Consider the following 20,703-nt stretch of genomic DNA (forward strand, 5'->3'; position numbering starts at 1 on the left):
TCTATACACTGAAAACTATAGAAAGCTTATGAAAGAAACTGAAGAAGACACAAAAAAATGGAAAAAGATTCCATGCTCTTGGATAGGAAGAACAAATATTGTTAAAATGTCAATACTACCCTAAGCAATCTACATATTCAATGCAATCCCTATCAAAGTAACATCAGCATTCTTCACAGAGCTAGAACAAATAATCCTAAAATTTGTATGGAACCAGAAGAGACCCAAATAGCCAAAGCAATCTTGAAAAAGAAAACCAAAGGAGGATGCATCACAATCCCAGACTTCAAGCTATACTCCAAAACTGTAATCATCAAGACAGTATGGTACTGGCACAAGAACAGACACTCAGATCAATGGAACAGAATAGAGAACCTAGAAATGGAGCCACAAACGTATGGCCAACTAATCTTTGACAAAGCAGGAAAGAATATCCAATGGAATAAAGACAGTCTCTTCAGCAAGTGGTGCTGGCAAAACTGGACAGCGACATACAGAAGAATGAACCTGGACCACTTTCTTACACCATACACAAAAATAAACTCAAAATGGATGAAAGACCTCAATGTAAGACAGGAAGCCATCAAAATCCTCGGGGAGAAAGCAGGCAAAAACCACTTTGATGTTGCCCGCAGCTTCTTACTCAACACGTCTCCGGAGGCAAGGGAAATAAAAGCAAAAATGAATTACTGGGACCTCATCAAAATAAAAAGCTTCTGCACAGCGAAGAAACAATCAGCAAAACTAAAAGGCAACTGACAGATTGGGAGAAGATATTTGCAAATGACATATCAGATAAAGGGTTAGTATCCAAAGTCTATAAAGAACTTATCAAACTCAACACCCAAAAAACAAATAATCCAGTGAAGAAATGGGCGAAAGACATGAATAGACACTTCTCCAAGGAAGACATCCAGATGGCCAACCGACACATAAAGAAATGCTCAACATCACTCATTATCAGGGAAATACAAATCAAAACCACAATGAGATACCACCTTACACCTGTCAGAATGGCTAACATGAACAACTCAGGCAACAACTGATGTCGGCGAGGATGTGGAGAGAGAGGATCTCTTTTGCACTATTGGTGGCAATGCAAGCTGGTGCAGCCACTCTGGAAAACAGTATGGAGGTTCCTCAAAAATCTAAAAATAGAACTACCCTATGACCCAGCAATGCCACTACTAGGCATTTACCCATGGGATACAGGTGTGCTGTTTTGAAGGGACACATGCATCCCCATGTTTATAGCAGCACTATCAACAATAGCCAAAGTATGGAAAGAGCCCAAATTTCCATCAATGGATGAATGGATAAAGAAGAAGTGGTATATAGATACAATGGAGTATTACTCAGCAATCAAAAAGAATGAAGTCTTGCCATTTGCAACTACGTGGATGGAACTGGAGGGTATTATGCTAAGTGAAATTAGTCAGTCAGAGAAAGACAAAAATCATATGAATTCACTCATATGAGGACTTTAAGAGACAGAACAGATGAACATAAGGGAAGGGAAACAAAAAATAATATAAAAACAGAGAAGGGGACTAAACAGAAGAGACTCATAAATATGGAGAACAAACTGAGGGTTGCTGGAGGGGTTATAGGAGGGGGGATGGGCTAAATGGGTAAGGGGCACTAAGGAATCTACTCCTGAAATCATTGTTGCACTATATGCTAACTAATTTGGATGTAAATTTTAAAAAGTAAAAATAAAATAAAAAAAAAAAGAATATTACACATAAAGCAGTAATATATTATGTAAATTGTGATAGTTAAAGATGTATACTATGAATCTTCAAGAAACTACAAATATTACAATAAATAAGTCAAGAAATGAAATAAAATTAAGTCATAAAATAGTCAATAATCCAAAGGAGGGCAGTACAAGAGGGAAACAAAGCACAGAACAAATAAAATAGGAAAAAATAGCAAAATGGTGGATTTAAATGCAATTATACAAAATATAACATTAAATACAAAAGACCTAAATACTTAAATTAAATAGCAGAGTCAGTCATATTTGATTAATACATAAGAAAACAAGATTCAATCATATTTCCTATAAGAAACTCACCTTAAATATAAAGACACAAGCCAGTTACAAATAAAGGACTGGAAAAAGATAACCTATGCTAAAACTAATTTAAAAAGTATACTTACTTTAATACCCATATATTTCAGAGTGAAGAATATCAACATTGGTAAAAAGAGCATTATACAGTGATAAAGGCATAAAGTACATAGCAACCTTATGTTTACACACCAACCAAAAAGTAGAGTTTTGAAAAACATAAGAGCAAAAGCGGGTCAAAATGTAAGTAATTGACAACTCTACAATTATAGGCAAAGATTTCAAAAATCCTCTCTCAATATATATTGGCATAACAAGTAGGAAAAAAAATCGGTAAGAATACAGAATAATTGAAAAAAGTATCACCAAATTGGCCCAATTGACACTTTACAAGTCTCTGCTCAACAACAGCAGAATACATACCCTTTTCAAGGCAGAATATTTCTCAAGATAAACAATATTCTTTCATAAAGAATCTCAATAAATTTAAAATAATTTAAATTCTACAACTCTTCCAGACAATTGAAGAGAAGAAAATGCTTCCTAACTCATTCTCTTAGGCAAGCATTGTCCTAATACAACAACAAAAAAAACAAAGTAAGGAAGCTACAGACCAATGTCTATCCTGAACACTGGTACAAAAATTCTTAACAAAATTTTGGTAAACAAAATCTAACAATATACAAAATACACAATATCATGTTCAAAGTTTGTCTAATTCAGTGTAATTTAGCATATTAAAAGACTGCAAAATAAAACTAGAATATAAGCTCCAAAGGTGCAGCAAAAGCATTTGACAAATTCCAACATCCATTCCTAATTTAAAAAAAAAAACAAAAAAAAAACCTTTCACCAAACTAGCAGGAGAAGAATTCCCTCAATCTGATTAAAAAGGCTCTGAAAATTCAACAGCAAACATTCATAATTAATGGTAAAAAAAAAATGCTACTAGGAGAAGAAAAAACAAAGATATTTTAAGATAAAATGGGAAATAAGAGTAATCAGATTGGAAAGGGTGAAATACTGCTGATTTTATTCACAGAAGATATCATGTAGACAATTTTATGAAATTTACCAAAATAACAACAATAAGAAAAACCCCCCAAACCCACTCCAAAACCCAATGAGAAATACTAAGTAAGCTTAGCAACGGTGCAGGTACAAAATCAATTTATAAAAATGTATGGCATTTCTAAATCATGGCAACTATCAACCAGAAATTGAAGCTAAAATATAAGACCACTTACAATAGCAACACTTAGGGTTAAATGTGTTTAAAGATGAACAAACTGTACATTGAAAACTATATAACATTGCTCAGAGAAATTAAAGAATACCTAAATAAATAGAGAAATGCAGTGTGTTCATGGGTCGGGAGACTCAAAATTTTTAAAATTCAATTCTTCCTCAGTTCATTTATCCATTATGACTAGAGTTCATTGGGTTCTTGTTCTAGTCTCAAAAATGTTTGTTTCTGGTACACAGCTTATTTTAATTGTCTAAGGTGGTAAAAGTCCCTCAACTCCGTCAAGAAGTGCTAGGAAAGGAAGGACTCTGGAAGCTAGTCTGGAAGTCCAACATCTAACACATACAAAATTGTTTGAGGAATTGAAGTCTTTCTTCAAACTAGAAGCCGATTTCACGGCAGTCATGTTAAATCAAATTTCCTGTTTTCAGAACATCTCTTCTTTCTTTCCTAAACTGTGCCACCAAAACTTCCCCTACTTTCTATCAGGATGACATGGAATTTGAAAGCCATTGTATGAAATATAAGGTATGTAATTTTCAAGCTCTATTTGCAAATTTATCCATAGGCCATAATTGAATCTGGAGTAGATGTGCAAAGTGATCTATTTGTAATTTCTTTGTGTAGAAGCACTGTTAAGAGATCGCTATTCTGAGATTCTAACAAACATAGTATCTGACTTTTCTGAGGAATCTAAACCACGTTTGCTTAAAAAAAAAAAACGCGTCAAGAAACAAAAAAGAAAAAACAAACAAAAAAGGGCAGAATGAAGCAATTAGAATAAATAAGGAAAAATAATGGAAATGCTGGCTATTTCACATGGATTCAAGAGCACACAAATCTTCTTGGAATGAAGGAGGAGGCTGCGTGACATTTCTGATATTTTGGTAATCTTCAGGGCGTACTTTTTACAGAACAATAACCACAAAGGCATAGCATCTGACTCAGTGGCCCAGCCGTAGACGTGCTGCTGCGGGGAGGTCAGAGGGTAGGCTTAGCTCAGCAGGTGCACAGAACTACAGCTGTCAGGATTCATCAACAACCCTGCAGACAATGCTCCAGGGAGCATTGGCAACATGGGGAGTTTTGAACTATTTGAAAATCCCTGAAGTGAAAACTAATGATGAGAATCATTTAATGGAGTGAGAGGCTCATTCGATATGAACATAATGCCACATTATTTCAGTAAGTTATTCAACTTGGCTTACAGTACTGTCCATGGTGTCTAAATTTCCTTATAGAGTCTTTGTGCACTGAATTCTATATAAATTGAGGTCCATTAAAAAAAATACATACTTTCTTCACTGTTTCACCTCCAGTGTTCTCTCTCAACTAATTGGGTAAACATTAGAAGATTCTCTGGAAATCTCTGCTTAGGTGTTATGAACTAGGATTAACCTTTCTAACTTAAATCCTAAGGTTTCAATGAGATCTTGGCTAAGAGCCTCCTGAAGAAGGAGTCTGACCAAGTCTAGTGATTTTATGAGTGCAATTACTTCTGTGTGCTATGATGAGGAATAAAAATGATACAACATTGAGAAGAATACTATCTCACACTGAGCTTTTACTATGGCCAGTTACTGTTGTAAGTGTTCTCTGTGTAATTAACTCATTTAATCCTTGTAACTCCATGAAAATATCCTTCTGCCTTCCCATTTTCAGATGAGGAAATTGCAGCATACAGAGGTTACCTAACACATCTGAAGACGGAATCGTGAGTGGAGAGCAAGGATTCCGTGCTGGCAATCAGCCTCCAGATCCTATGCTCACAAACACTTCTTAAGACAAACAATGGTTTTGGTCTCCGTTTGAGCTAGGCTGATGTGCTCTGTTCTGTGGCTATAAGGTTGCATCCATTATTTTTAATGACTTATTTAATGAATGAATGAATGAATATACTGACTCTTCTGGGTATAAGATGTGAGCTTCAGCCTCTCTCTCCCTTGCACTTAACATGCAGTCCAGCAGGAAAGCAGACTAATGGGAAGGAGTGTGGTACAGGTGGGGCTTAGACACACTTTCCTCCTCAGACTGCCAGGACCCCAGAGAGATGCAGAGAGCATCCAAAGTCCTGAAAGCCCTTCAAGCGGTGGATCAATAGAGCTTGTGGTTACAATGAGGAGATGTTGACTTCAGGGATGATGTGAGTCGCGTGAGTACATCTTTCAACCAGAAGTGAATGATAAAACCAGTGAGAACTGTACACTTCCGAGGACTGTGCATCTTGGTGGAAGCCAGTCTAATCACAAAGACTAGATACATTACAGTCACTCAGTGAGAGTTTCACATGTACGGTCCACAAAACTTAGATAAAACTGTAAGCTGAAGGAAATAAGAGAGAGGATCTAAAACACAAAAACTAAGTTTGACTAAATTAAACTCTGAAATCCGTTAAAACACTGAAATGGTGAATTCGGCTTTGATTTAGTTACATTAAGTGTCCTACTGCCAAGAAAATGGGACTTGAGAGCAAAATTAGACTATTTTGTCTCCTTAGAATGGTACATTTTGCTCTTCTAGTATTTTAATTCTACTTGGTTTTTCAAACCCATATATTTATCAGTTTGATTATTCACCATTTCTTATTGTGTAACATTATCTTCTTCCTTGAATTCTTTTTCTTTTGATATGGCCAATAGAAGTAATTTTGGAGCTTTGGTTAGTGGTAAACTGTCTTAGTTTTTGTTAGTTTGAAAATTCTTTAGTTTTCTTTTTTGAAATTTTATTTTAATTTATATTTTGGAGACAGAGAGAGCATGAGTGGGGGAGAGGGGCGGAGGGAGAGAGAGAGAGAGAGAGAGAGAGAGAGAATCTTAAGTAAGCTCCACTCAGCGCAGAGCCCAATGCAGATCCCACAACCCTGGAATCATGACCTGAGCCGAAATCAAGAGTTGGGTGCTCAACTGGCTGAGCCACCCAGGTGTCCCTTCTTTTATTCTTAAAACATAGATTTTCTAGATATCCAATTCTTTGTTTTAGCACTTGAAGATACTTCACTGTTTCTAATTGCTTTTGAGAAAGTAGCCTTAGTCTAAGCCTTAGTCTTCTATTAAGATCTTGTCTTTCTCTTGGTTGTTCAACTATTCACAATCATGTAGGTGAGTGTACATTTACTGTTTCTCCCCCCTAAGTCCTGCTTTGGATTCATTATGCTTCTTGAAAATCTGGATTCGTTTATTTTATTAGTATTGGAAAACTGTCACTCGTTGTATTCAGTGATTGTGTCTCCTTCATTTTTTAAATCTACTCTTGGAATTCTAATTAAACATATGTTACAATTTGGCATTCTAGCTTGTATTTTTCTTTACTTCCATTTCAGGGCTCCTTTTGTCTATCTCTGTGTTGCATTCTAATTAATTTTTTTTGGAATGTGTTGTCAAGTTCACACACTTTACTGGTTTGTAAAATGTGCTATTTAACCCATTCATTAAGTTTTTAACTTAACTTATAGTTTTCATGTCTAAAATTTCTATTTGATACTTTTTCAGATCTATCTGGTCACTTTTTACAGTCTCTCATTCCTTATTTTATTTGATTTCTATTGTTGTCATAAAAACTACCACAAATTTACTGGCTTAAAACAATAGTCATTATTATCCTAAAATTCTGTAGATTAACAGACTTGTCCAAAACAAGTCTCAGGATTAAGATCAAGGCATCTTCCAGGCTGTGTTCCTTATTGGAGTTTCTTGAGGAGAAACTCAAGGATTGGCAGAATTCAGTTCCATGAACCTGTAGGACTGAGGCCTCTGTTTTCTTGTTGGGTTTCAACCAGGGGTCATTCTCGGCTTCTAGAGTCTTCTGCATTCCCGGCTTATAACCCCTTTCATCTTCAAAAACCACTGATAATGAGTTCAGGCCTTATAATGCTTCCAATCTCTCTGACTTCCCATTGTCTCATCTCATCCCCTTGACTCTTCTGTATTCCTCTTTTGGTTTTAAAAGCTCATATGATCACATTAGGCCCATCTGGATAATCGAGGATAATCTCCATATTTTAAGGCTAGCTGATGAATAAACTTAATTATATCTGCAAACCCCCTTCATTGCAATACCTAGATTAGTGTTCGATTGAATAACCAGAAGACAGAAAACTTAGGGAGACATTTTTAGAATTCTGCCTACCACAATTATTATATTTCTCATACCCTCTTACATATTGTCAAGCATTATACTTCCTCATTTTATATTCTGTATTTTATAAGTAGAGTATCTATTGTCTTTGTCCTTTGGATTATTCAGCCACATATGTGGCTCTTGCACAGTATTTTTATGTCTTTGCAGAATTTACAAGTTTTAATTATAATCTCTCACAGAGATTTCACCTTAGTAATTCTCTGAGCCCCAGGTTGAAGAAGGTGCTCCTTCCTCTTGCCAGATACTTGGGCATACTACCAACCCGGGATTGTTTTAAGATAAAGTTTCAGATTAAGGTTTTTTTCCCATACACACTGGTATTGAGAGTTTAGGCCCCTAACCTGCACAGTTATGAATTCTCAAGGGAGATTTTACTATTCTACCTAGTGCACAGGCCAAAACATGAAGGTTCCTTTGATGTTTTCCTCTATAGGATGGGCTTTTTTCCCCCAGTTCACATTTGCTCTGAGAATACAGCCCTTTGAGATCCTCACTCAATGTAGTTTTCCATTCAACCTACACTTGCTTGGGTCCTGGCTTTGTCACCCATCCCTTGCTTCCTGTGTATCTACCCATTAAAAGAAAATTTTGAGATTTCTAGGGATTAACAGTTGCCACTGTCAGTCCTTGGTTAAGTCTCTGGGTGCTTGCTGGTGCTCAATCATCTTTCTCTTGAGGACTTCCATTATTTTCTTGCTGGCATAGGAATATATGTTATACGATATTTTTTATTATTTGGCTTAAAATCTACTCCCCCTAAAAACACTCCCAGTATCTATACCACTATACTATAAGTAAGAAAACCTCCTTTATTTCTTTTTTAAACCCTGAGTCTTTTTCTTCTTAGGCAAATGATGATCCCCATATTTGGAAAAACCCATTGATTTCTGCTTTAGTTCTACACTGTTTTACTGTTTACTCTTGGTCTAGTCTGGTCTTGCTTTTACAAACACAGTCTGGGGACCTGTGTTTTTGATATCTGCATCCTGAAAACTTACCTAATAACTTTTTAACATCCCCCCCCCTTTTTTTTTTTGAGAGAGAGGGAGAGAGAGAGAGAGAGAGAGAGAGCATGCATGTGAGCAGGGGAAGAGCAGAGGAAGAGGGAGAGAGAGAATCTTAAGCAGGGTCCATGCCCAACACGGAGCCCAACATGGGGCTTGATCCCACGGTCCATGCCCAACACGGAGCCCAACATGGGGCTCGATCCCACGACAGTGACATTATGACCTGAACTGAAATCAAGAGTTGGAGGCTTAACCAACTGAGTCACCCAGGTGCCCCATAATTTTTACTTTGATTGAAGTGCTTCTGGGGCACCTGGATGGGTCAGTCGGTTGAGCATCAGACTTTGGCTCAGGTCATGATCCTACTAATCTTGGGTTTGAGTCCCACATCAGGTTCTGTGCTGACAGTTTAGAGCCTGTAACCTGCTTCAGATTCTGTGTCTCCCTCTTTCTCTGCCCCTCCCCAACTCATGCTCTGTGTGTCTCTCTCTCTCTCAAAATAAATAAACATTAAAAAAATAAAGTGCTTCATTTCTTCTTTTGCTTAAAAAACTTTTCTTTAATATTTATCTATTTTTGAGAGAGAGTGAGACAGCACAAGCAGGGGAGGGGCAGAGAGAGAGAGGAAGACAGAGAATCTGAAGCAGACTTCAGGCTCTGAGCTGTCAGCACACAGCCCGATGCAGGGCTTGAACCCATCAACTGTGAGATCGTGACCTGAATCGAAGTTGGACGCCTAAATGACTGAATCACCCAGGCACCCCAATCTTTATCAAATATTTAGCCATGGCAGAGATATAATAATGTATCAAATAATAAATCTTTTATGTATTATACTATGTAGTATACATTTCAAGAAACTTCCAAGGTACCAGGATATTATATTATCAATTTTTGATAACAGGGTTGATGACTCTCATTGGTTAAAAGCATACTTCCCTACCTCCCAGGCTGAAAGGAGAGAACAAAGCCGTGTTGACCAAATGAGGTGGAAAGAGTGCAGACATCTGAAGGGAAGGAAGTCTGAATTCTAGAGATGCTGACATGTACAGAGGCAGCTGAAGTGAGTGAAAGACACACACATATGCCAGTGGGGCCTCCAAACACTTGCACGAACAGACAGTAAATAGGCACTTAGTGAAATTGCTACTATTATCTAGACAAGATCCAATCCTGAGGAAGATACTGGGACTTAAAGTGACAAAGATTTCTAGTTAACCTTTAAGAAAGGATCAGGATAATAACAAAAACACTCTCTACCATGGAGTGGGAGGACAGAGATTTGTTTGATCATCTGTTTAGATTGCCTTTTGGAAACTTCCAAAGACAGTATACAACTTTCAAACTAAAATAGCTTGAGAACTTTGATGTAAATGGGACAAATGTGAAATGGATGAGTTAAGTCATTTTTGATATGTCAACTAAACATAAAGGTGGAGCAAGAGAACAGTATGGCTCACTTAAACAAATTTTGACTGAGTATTATTTTTCTTGTACTCAGCTGGCAGCTGTGGAAGCAATTCATTAAAATGATTCAAGCTGAAATGTTTGTATTATTTTTTGGAAGGGAAAACGTCTTCATTCTAATTTGAAAAGTCATTTCATTTTTTCATAATGAAAATGTATTCATCACATAATATAATTCAGCAGTGATAAATTGAATGACTAGAAAAAAAGCCAAAAAGTAATAGATTCTATTGATCATAAGTAAAAGTATAACATATGATAGGGAAAAAAATAAGTGAATAGGGGGAACTTAGAAGACATACATAAAGCAGCAATATATTGTAAGGCTTAAATGGACAAATTTTTAAAAAAATGATAAATTTTGCATTGACTAATAGACAATGAACATAGACAATCTATAATATATAATTTTTAAGGGATGTCTTCCTTTTTAAAAACTACTTTTTGCTATATTTAATTTTCAAGAACAACCTTATAAGTACCATCATTTGCATAAAAGCCAAATGAGGGCTGATGACTTCTATCAAGATTATCAAGATTAAAAATACCAAAAGTATTTTCTTAACCTGTCTTCCACTTTATTTTTAGCATGAGAATTGTTATGTTTTAACTTCTCCATCTTTTCCTAACTGTGCACATTATTTTGTTTTTCATTGTCATTTTTTCCCCTGTGGTCGAATTTAGGAAATGTCAATAGACCTTATTCTTTTTCACATCCTGAGTGCTAGGAGACTATTCTCTTTCTACTTTTGTTTGGATGTTCAGATTTCTTTTTTCTTCTCTTCTCTTTTCTTTTTTCTTTTCTTCCCTTTCCTTTTCTGCTTTAAAGTTTATTTTTGAGAGAGAGAGAGAGAGAGAGAGAGAGAGAGAGAGAGAGAGAGAGAGAATCCCAAGCAGGCTTCACCACCAGCATAGCGCCTGACACGGGGCTCTCAAACCCACAAACTGAGATCCTGCCCTGAGCTGAAATCAAGAGTCAGATGCTTAACCAACTGAGCCACTCAGACACCCCTTCTTTTTTTTTGCCCATGAATAACTTAATAACTATTAATTTAATAATTATTAAATTATTAACTATTTAGTAATAATAAAATTATTGTTCAATAGTTAATTTAATAATTTTTATTTCGTAAACATGTCAACAGTTATATTTTATTCTTATTTTTCATCTGATATTTTGCCTCAATGTTGAAAATAATGGAGTTATGTTACTTTTTTCTATCTCTATACATAGTGATAATTCATTTAGATTTCTGAATCTTCTCTTTTTACATATGACATTATGTATTTCTGATTTATATTTATATTTTGTATTTATGTATTTATAAGATAAACATATAAACAAAACTGTTATACATATACATAAATGTGTTAATAGTTTTATAGTGTTTAGCTTTCTTTTATACCTACACTGTGCTAACAGTGCAAATCATAGCAAGCATTATTCACAGCTCTACAAAATGCATTTCTTAGTGCACTGAGATATAAAGGTATGAATTATATTAATCCAACCATAAGGTCAAGTAGACATTAATCCTTATCTATGAGATTTCTGTTGTTTAGTGGATTCAACTATGATTTTAAAACTACCAGTTCAATTTCAATTTTCATATCATATGTATACGTCAAAAATAATCTGGTATTTTTTAAAATGACAGAGTGCAGATTTCATTTAAATTAAACCTTTCTTCTGTACCAGCAGATGACCACTGCTTTGGTTTTTCAACAAATTCCCTTCAGCAACACTACAGAAATGATTTATCCAAGTACCTAATTAACTGGTATGTTTTATTTCCTATTTCTAGCTTTATGGGAAGTTTCTGAAATACTAAATTGATGTTTGAAATGTTACACCAAACCAAAACTATAAAATGAAATAAATCACCTAATCTCTTTGAAGGTCATGTTATAAATTACTCTTACGTTGAAGCAGGATGCACAGGGTCTATGAGCAAAATCTCAGCTGTGAGCTTCTTGATAAAGGCACGGAGACGCTCTTTGGTGTGAACTCTGGGTTATGCCAGCAGGTTTTGAGCGTTTACTGGAACCACAAAAGCTACATCAGGACTAATTTAAATGTGTCATCAATTTTCCAAAGCCAAATCTGCAGTGAATTCTCAATGGTTCTCAAAACTCACCACAGGATAGTTATAATGTTCATGCTTGTCATGGCATGGTCGCATTAGTAATTGGAGGAGCCCAAGAAGGGTAAGTAGAGAGGTCAAACAGAGTCACAATCCAGGTGGACATGCCAAGCATCACCACAGCGACACCCACGATATTAACACCAAGTCCAGCTTTAACCTTGAATAGGAAAGAGCATAAATGTCAGTCTCCCCAAAAGAAAACCTATAGGAGAGTTAGAACACTGTAGCAGAAAGTATATGCCAGATTTACATGCGCCCTAAATGATGTGTGTAAATTGTTGTCATTTCATAAAACAATGAATTCTTCCATTCATGTCAAAGGAGAATCCGTCCCCAGCTAAATGACATTTAGTTGGAGATGCTGAGAGGTTCCTCTTAGGAATATACTGGAATCATCTAACTCAAGAAAAAATCCCTTTGAAAAATTGCCATTTCATGTTAAATCAGAATTTGAGTTTTGAGGTCTTGTCTTTCAGTGGGTCAGGTTCAGGTCACGATATGATAACTGGATCCTTCATGTTCACTCAATACCATTATTAGTTTAGCCTTTAGTATTCTCCTATTGAGATTTAATAAAATGCCACTTCTATCCACCTTTCTTAGAGTGCCCATTTTTCTAGCTCTTATGTCATCATCCTGGTAGCTACTAAAAATTTCAAAGTTGTTTTCTATCCATTAAAACAGAGACTGGCAAAATACTGCCCATGACCTGTTTTGGTAAATACAGTTTTATGGTACTAGAACTATGACTATTTGTTCACATATTGTTGTTGGCTGCAGTCGTGATACAATGGCAGAATTGAGTAGTTGTGACAGAGAGCATACGGCCCACAGAGTGTCAAATATTTACTGTCTGACTTTTTACAGGGAAAGATTGCTTACCTCTGCATTCTCGGTTTTAAAGCATGGAGCCCCAAAGCAAAAGGGGATATCTAGTGATGATTATTATAGGAAGCCTCCTTTTCTTTCTATGCCAGCCACTCACTTATTCCAGAATCCTGTTTTTATTGTTTAAATTCATGTGCACAGGACACTGGTTATATGGTGTCATACACATTTTCTTTTCCAAAAGAATATTATGTGACTTCTGCATAGAGGCATTTCCAAAATGTTTACATTGCAGGAATGTAGGGACAGCAATGTGTGTGGCAGGAGGGAGCTGGGACTTAACCTGGGGAGTGCACCTGCAGAGTAAACTAATGGAAGTTACTTTCATTACATTCCTGTTTGGTTTGGTTTGGAAGTCGGTGATCAAGATTTGGGGGAGACTAGAGTATTCTCAAGCTAGTCCTTGCCTACCACGGCAAACAGCCACGAGCAAGGGAATGTAGAAAGGGTCACAGTGACTACCTGGCTGAATACAGACAGGCCCATCAGGGGACCCACCCCCAAATATCCAAAGGCCCTAAATGACCAATGGGCTACTTACACCCAGGCTCAGTTACCAAAAAAGGGAAAATTCCATATATTGCCAAACCTCTTCAACTTCCTCCTTTAAAAACGTCCCCCACCCACTGCCTCCTTGCAGACAGCCTTTCTTCTGCCGTCCTGCCCGTTGTTCTTGTGGTGTATTCAGTCAACTTCTATCTCCTCTGTTCTGCCTCAGGTGGCTTCCACCTGATCGTTGCCCCACATTTTGGGGCCCCCATCGGATCGGAAGAAACACCACACGTAGACACCACACCAAATGTTCCGTTATGACTTGCTTGCACTTTCATGTCAGATGCCACTATTAGAATCACAACAAGAAAGACGACTTTTCATCAGCAGGCACTGAGCCCAGTATGTTACTCAAAGTGAATGTTGGTTGGTTGCAAAGATGTTTGTGATAGAAAACCACAGGGCGTGACTGCTGAATTTCATTAATTCTATTTCTTCCTTTTGCCTAGGTCAAGTTGGATTCTGATTTTGACATGTAAGTTTAAGCCCTTGTGTGGAACACAGTCTATGCTCTTTTCCCTCTTCCAGGGTGTTACTGATGCATTCAGTATCCGTATTTGTGACTGCAAATTCTAATGGCATGTTTGCTTCTGGTATCACTCTTGAAAACAATTCTATGACCAATCATGTACTCACCTTCAGAAACAGAACTCAAGCCATGCTTTCCCTGGAAGTTGATTAGTGTGTAAAAGGAGCGATAACGCAAGACATTGGACCTGATTGTTTTCTTACAGCTCACTCACCATGTCAATTACTTTTAGATGGCCGTATGAAAAAACAATAGCATTGGGTGGATTTGCTACTGGTAGGAGGAATGCAAATGAAGTACACAGAGTAGAAGGTATCAAAATATAAAGAGGGTTCACTTGAATGGTGTCAGCCTGTTGGGAAAGACAAAGGAGTCTAAGTAAAATTTTGAGGTAGGCACCAAGCATCAAAATGAGCAAAATTATTATAATAAACTTTCGCAGAAGCAGGTTAAAACTTAAAGACATAAAATTGTACACATAAATGCAACTCTAGCTTGAAGAACATTTTTCAGAAATGTCTCTTCCTCTTGTTGTTGTCTATATGGTTATTGATGCCCATTTAAGTATTAAAGCTCAGTTCATTTAGAAAATAAAGTATCATTTATTCCAGGAACTAAATAAAAACAGAAGCAATTTATCATTTATCCAGTGTGCTAGGTGCTCTGTGTGTGTGTGTGTGTGTGTGTATTTATATAAAATAACTTAATATTCCCAATGACCTATGAGATGGCTACTATAGCCCCAAATAACAGATGAAGAAACTAAGGCCCAGAAAGGTTAAAGTCCAGACACAAAGGTGGCAAGCAGTAGAGCTTATGTAGGGGCTTATGTCTCTCTGGCTCCAAAGCTTCTCATTATTCCATTAACTTTTCTGCCTCTGCGCCATATATAATTTAAAATTTGCTTAGGGATCTTCACAGAAGAAGAGTCACTCCTATTCTTAACTCATCATCTAACTTTTCTAACTGTGCCATTTCATCTGTTCCCTGTTGAGAAATAAAAAACAGAAAAACCAAAATGGTATTTTTCCAGTATAAACTGTCTACATTTCTTCTCTAATTTGAAGCAGCAGCTTAAGAATGCTATCATATGCGCCTTGAGCTGGAGGAGAACAATTTCAGAAGGGCAATCCTTCTTGATTTAAAGTGCTACCTCTCACCAAACTTAGCCGTCCCAATAAGGAAAACATTTTACTTAACGCTATTTCTTGTAATTGCTAGCTAGGTGGGGAGAAAAAAGGTAGATTGTCGTTTCCTCTGTCTCCTTGCAAATCTGGTTTTTACTTATCTTTTAAAATTATTCCCTGGGCTATAGAGAGAACCAACCATGTCTAAGATATTTAAGCTTAAAGCCGGAAGCATAAGCCTAGCTTCTTATTCACTTGAAAATCACCTATATGAACCACTTCTCCTGGAGGGAGAAGTGTCAGTGTTAGACATCTAAATACTGAAGTTGCCAGGAAACACTGAATCCCAAAGTCTCACAGCTGGAAAGGATCCAGGCTGACCCTTGTACTTATCTGCAAATGAAAAATCTGGGCAGAAAGAAGGTAAGTACTGCTCTTAAGATCTTGCTGCTTGAATGTAGAACGGAGTTCTGCGTTGAGGTCTCCCAAAAAAGTATCAACCCAAATAAAGACCACTCTATAAGTTACTTATAGGAAGATCATTCGCACCAAAAATGATTCCATACCACAATATGAGAACAAGCAAGGTAGAACACTACACTTTTGATGAGTATAAAAGCAGATCAATGAGATACCCACCAATGAAGATAATATCGGGAGAAGAAGGGTAATGGTAGCTGGATTGCTGGCTACCTCTGTTAAAGATGTGACAAGCAAAGAAGATATCAGAATTATTAGCCATACTGGTAATGAACCTAGAGGAGATAATTTATTTCCTATCCACTTAGACAGTCCTGATTCCTAAAAAAAAAAAAAAAAGAAAATAATAATAATTTGTAATGTTATTTGTAAACAATTCATTTTAATCACACAATTTAAATATATAAAATGTAACCTTTGCCCTAAGAACACAGTTTCTAAAATATAACTTTAATCTTTCATATTTTCCCATAGTTTGGTAGATCTAGGAGGCTCTGACATGGAGAAGTTCTCAATTATTCTTATTTTAACACTACCAACATGCTTTAGGAAGTTTGAATTGTCTTCCCACATTTTTTAAATTAAAATTTAATTTTACCTAATTTATATGGACAAATCACGTGGTACTACAGGACTTTAAGAAAATGGAAGCCCTCTGGTCTGCCTCTCTCTATTCCTACGTTGTGTTCCCCAGAGACAATTTTCAACCCACATTAGCTATTTATAGCTATTTTTTAAACTATGTGTTTTCCTAATTTGCTAATTTAGATTTTGTTTACTGACTTTCTAATACGTTACATAAGGATTCAGCTTTCTTACACCATCTACCATACATGTATTTCCTGGCCCTCCATTTCCTTTACTCATATATCAACATTTTTTATTAAATCAATATTTAAATTTTTCCATTAGGATTATATGAATATTGTTCATACCTGAGACACTTAGTGTACTGTGATTATATTAAAACAAAGTTAACAGGCTTTTAAGAGAGAGCGAATTACAAAGAGGTGAATGCTTTAGTAGCTAGCTGCTCTCTCACTGCTCCCACCCAGGAGGGTTATTGAGTTCTGGACATTTGCCAAACTAATTACAGTTTGGAACAAAATTTTAAAAAATGAACTGTCTCCAAATCTTTGTAAAGTCAGTTTCTAGGGGCATATTTTTCCACAGCCATATTTTTGAAATTCATGGCTTCAATATACCCACTCAGGGATAGGGTCATTCTGGATATCCCACAGAAACTTAATTCTATGTACCAGGATTTTCCAAACCATAGAAGGTTTCCCTAATTCTTCCAGTGGGAGGGGCTAGTGTATCAGAGGAAGTCCACACCTTTTAATTTTCTTGGATTTTGCAATTCTAGGGTCTGGCCAATGCTTTTAAAATCACTTTGAGTATCTAGAGTCCAATCCGGACAGATATTCTGGGAAGGAGACATGAACAAAGTTAACATCAGTGTCAGAATTACCGATTCTGATTCCCTCACAGTTCAAATTAGCAATAAAAATAACGGAAGTTACTGATTCTGAGAAAGCAGATCTCATTATTTCTGAAATAGTAGGGGAAAAAAGTGAATTTGCCTTATATTTCTATCATTTAAATTTGAGTGGTCTATGAGGCAAGCCAAATCTAGATGTAAAAAGGCATTATAAGTGGCCCTCAGAATTGAGACAATTTCTGAGATTTTTCACCTATTAAGTTGAAAGTTTTGTGTCCAAATGCCATACAGAAAAATTGACAATAAAGTAAGAAGCAAAAGACAGTCTCCCTAGAGGCTATTTAGAAGATAGCAGATAGTTATTCACCTTGAGAAAAATAAAAATTTAACTTTCCAGAAACGAAAAGGCTGGACACAACACATCTCTCTCATCATCCTTTTTACTCTGATGGCTGAATAAGGAAATGGAGCAGCTGTGAGCTTTAAGTGTTTCACAGATGACTATAAGACCCAGAAATGAGGGTTTTTAATTAGTCAAAGAGTAAAAACTTTCTCATGGACTTTTTAAGAAGATGCTTTTTTCCAGCAGCCCTACAATGACTTTCAAGTGACAAAGGCCTCCCCAGACTTCTACTTTATATAAAGTAGATAGTAGATGACAGGCCAAAGAATTATTCCTAATGGTGGTTTTATTTCTCCCTAAAATTAGACATAATGTAGTATTAGCAATGGTTATGTAAAATTCTCTCTGGACTTCATTCAATAAACATTCACTAAATACTTTTTTTTTTAATGTTTATTTATTTTTGAGATAGAGACAGAGAAAGACAGAGCATGACCAGGGGGAGGACAGAGAGAGGGAGACACAGAATGTGAAGCAGGCTCCAGGCTCTGAGCTGTCAGCACAGAACTCCATGCAGGGCTCGAACCCCTGAACTGTGGGATCCTAACCTGAGCCGAAGGCAGATGCTTAACCAACAGACCCACCCAGGTGCCCCAACATGTACTAAGTACTTTTAATGTACTTAATATGTAATAAATAAATGATGTAATGAAGTACTGTTACTTCTTATTCTTCTTTGACAGCCTTAGGACTATGATATATTGTAAATTTTTAAAAAATGTTTATTTTTGAGAGAGAGCCAGCACATGCAGGGGAGAGGCAGAGAGAGAGAGAGAGAGAGAGAGAGAGAGAGCAAGCGCAGAGCCCTTCAGGGCAGAGCCCAAAGCCTGGCTTGATCCCATTGATCCCATGAACTGTGAGATCGTGACCTGAGCCAAAATCAAGAGTAGGACGTTTAACTGACTGAGCCACCTAGGCCCACCTGGACTATGATACACTGAAGAGAAGTCTGTGAGGTACTCAAATTCATCATGAAATAAGGTAAAGGTATAAAACAAAATGTTTTGCTAGGAGTCATTGTCCATATGATTTTTGCATTTCTTTCTTACTTAGCTAGTCTTCTAGTACCATTTCATGGTTTAAGAATTCTAATCTTCTTTGCTTTATTCCTTTTGACATGTTGGGACATCATAAAAAATGATGTTTTATGCTCGCAGCCTGTAAAAATTATTGAACTCACTTTATTTGTGTGGTATACTCACTGCACGACTATTGAATTCTGTATCATTAAAATGATAGGGTGAAGTTGAATATGTCAAAGCTTAAATGTCTCTTGTTCTTCTTTGGAAAAGTCTAGTTAATTGTTAAATATCTTAGACACAGAGTATTACCTCACAGCCATCTGCCAAGGCAAACCCTCCACCAACAAGGATGGCTATATCCCAGGGCATGAATGACTGGAATTCTTTCCAAGTAATCAGCGGAGAATAATCAAAAGCAACTGCAAAACACAATTCCCACAGTTATACATTGCTTAAAAGATGACAATATGACATGTATTTGTTTTCATTACCTGAAACCGCCATCTCATAAGAAGTTTTTAATATTCCTATATTGTTTTTAGGTAAGTAACTTGATCTGAACTTTGAGTGATTTCTACCTGGCTGAGGTGGAACACTGTATTCCAAAACAAACATAAACATGACTTGGAAAAATCCTTTGGATCATATTACAGATTTAGATAGATTATAACATTATCATTTATAGTGCCATTCATTCATTCATTCATTCCACTAACATTCTGCCTACTATGAGTAACACAATGCATTGACTATACTATTCTTTGCTATTCAAAGTGTCTAATACGACATTGGTTCTAATATCATCACTGTAGCATTATAATTTTATTCACTATTTTCTTGAACCTTTTTTATTTTTTCAAATCATGAGGAGGGTCATAATAGATTCATCATGATTTCAGTTTAAAATCAAAGTTCAGATTAAATAATTTAAGTATCATTCATAAGACTCTTAAAATTCTTATAAAGCAATTATCATAAAGACTTCTTTTGATATTTAGGTCATAATGGCTCATTTTATTTGTTGAGAAGAAAGGTCATCCATGAATATATTATTCCCATTTAACATTTGTGTGTAACAAGTGGAATTCTACATGGTGAGATTTTAGGGTTACTACTAAGACTCCTTCCTATCTCCTTCTGTTAAACCTAAACCAAACTTACCTTCACTATTGATGGAGATTTTGCTCTTCCTTGCTTGAATTAGGATATATATACCCTATTAAGGCCTGCCTTGGTGGCTCAGTCAGTTAAGCGTCTGACTCTTAATTTCAGCTCAGGTTAGGATCTCATGATCTTGAGATCAAGCCCTGCACTAGGCTCTGTACTAGGCATGGAGCCTCCTTAAGATTCTCTCTCTTCCTCTGACCCTCCCCACCTGTGTGTGTGCACTCTCTCTCTCTCTCTGTCTCTCAAAAAAAGGGATATATTTTCTGTTAAAACACAAACATTTCTGAAATATACCTCTCATGTAAAATTTAACACATAATGTCTTGCCATTTTTAAACCTAGTGTGAATGAGTTTATCAGGGAGAACAGGAGTTGAAGAATGAGAAGACAGAGAATGGTAGACATTGGTATAGGGGCCAACGGCAGGCTGCCCCAAGATGGGCGACTTTGTCATGAATGTTATTTTGAGTTAAAAGCAATCAAAACCCAGCAGACTTGGGCACCTGGATGGCTTAGGCGGTTGAGTGTCCAACTTTGGCTCAGGTCATGATCTCATGGTTCGTGAGTTTGAGCTCCACATGGAGCTCGCTGATATAACTGCAGAGCCTGCTTTGGATACTTTGTCCCCCCCTCTCTCTGCCCCTCTGCTAGTGCTCTCTCTCTTAAAAATAAAACAAAACAAAACCCCCCAAAACATTAAAAATACAAACAAAAAACCCCAGCAGATTCAGAAAAAGTTCTTTGCCTCCCCACTCAACTATCTGCTTGTACCAGGAAGAGAGAGATTAACAAAGATTTCTCTTTACCTAAGAAACTTATCTGCATAATTGGGTAACCTTTGTTTTCCAAACATCTCCTTTCACCTTCCTGCTATTGGAAGCAAACAATCTTTCTCCTCTGTATCCTCAGACCCCTATCCCTCTTCTTAGCTCATATAAGGGTCATGTTGCCTCACTGTCTTTGGAACTTCCATGTCTGTGTGGATTCCCTGTATGTACACCATTAAATTTGAT

The 20,703-nt window shown here is 36.6% G+C and overlaps 1 protein-coding gene across 3 annotated transcripts in view; it reads right to left on the reverse strand.

Annotated features, from left to right (window-relative positions):
- Positions 1-20,703, reverse strand: part of SLC13A1 (solute carrier family 13 member 1) — a 140,660-nt gene that overhangs the window by 31,641 nt on the left and 88,316 nt on the right. For 2 of the 3 annotated variants that reach the window (XM_019452600.2, XM_019452598.2), the window contains exons 12-15: positions 18,833-18,942; positions 15,817-15,978; positions 14,265-14,402; positions 12,073-12,238 (exon numbers count right to left, since the gene is read on the reverse strand). In XM_019452600.2, coding sequence (XP_019308145.2) covers positions 12,101-12,238; positions 14,265-14,402; positions 15,817-15,978; positions 18,833-18,942 — 548 coding nt within the window. In that variant the 3' untranslated portion in view covers positions 12,073-12,100. Of the gene's footprint in view, positions 1-11,041; positions 11,976-12,072; positions 12,239-14,264; positions 14,403-15,816; positions 15,979-18,832; positions 18,943-20,703 lie in introns of those variants that run through there. The other variant, XM_019452599.2, reaches the window with a different exon arrangement.

Source organism: Panthera pardus, unplaced genomic scaffold (genome assembly GCF_024362965.1).
Source record: "Panthera pardus isolate Hobbes unplaced genomic scaffold, ASM2436296v1 HiC_scaffold_8, whole genome shotgun sequence".
In the NCBI taxonomy this organism is placed as follows: Eukaryota; Metazoa; Chordata; class Mammalia; order Carnivora; family Felidae; genus Panthera; species Panthera pardus.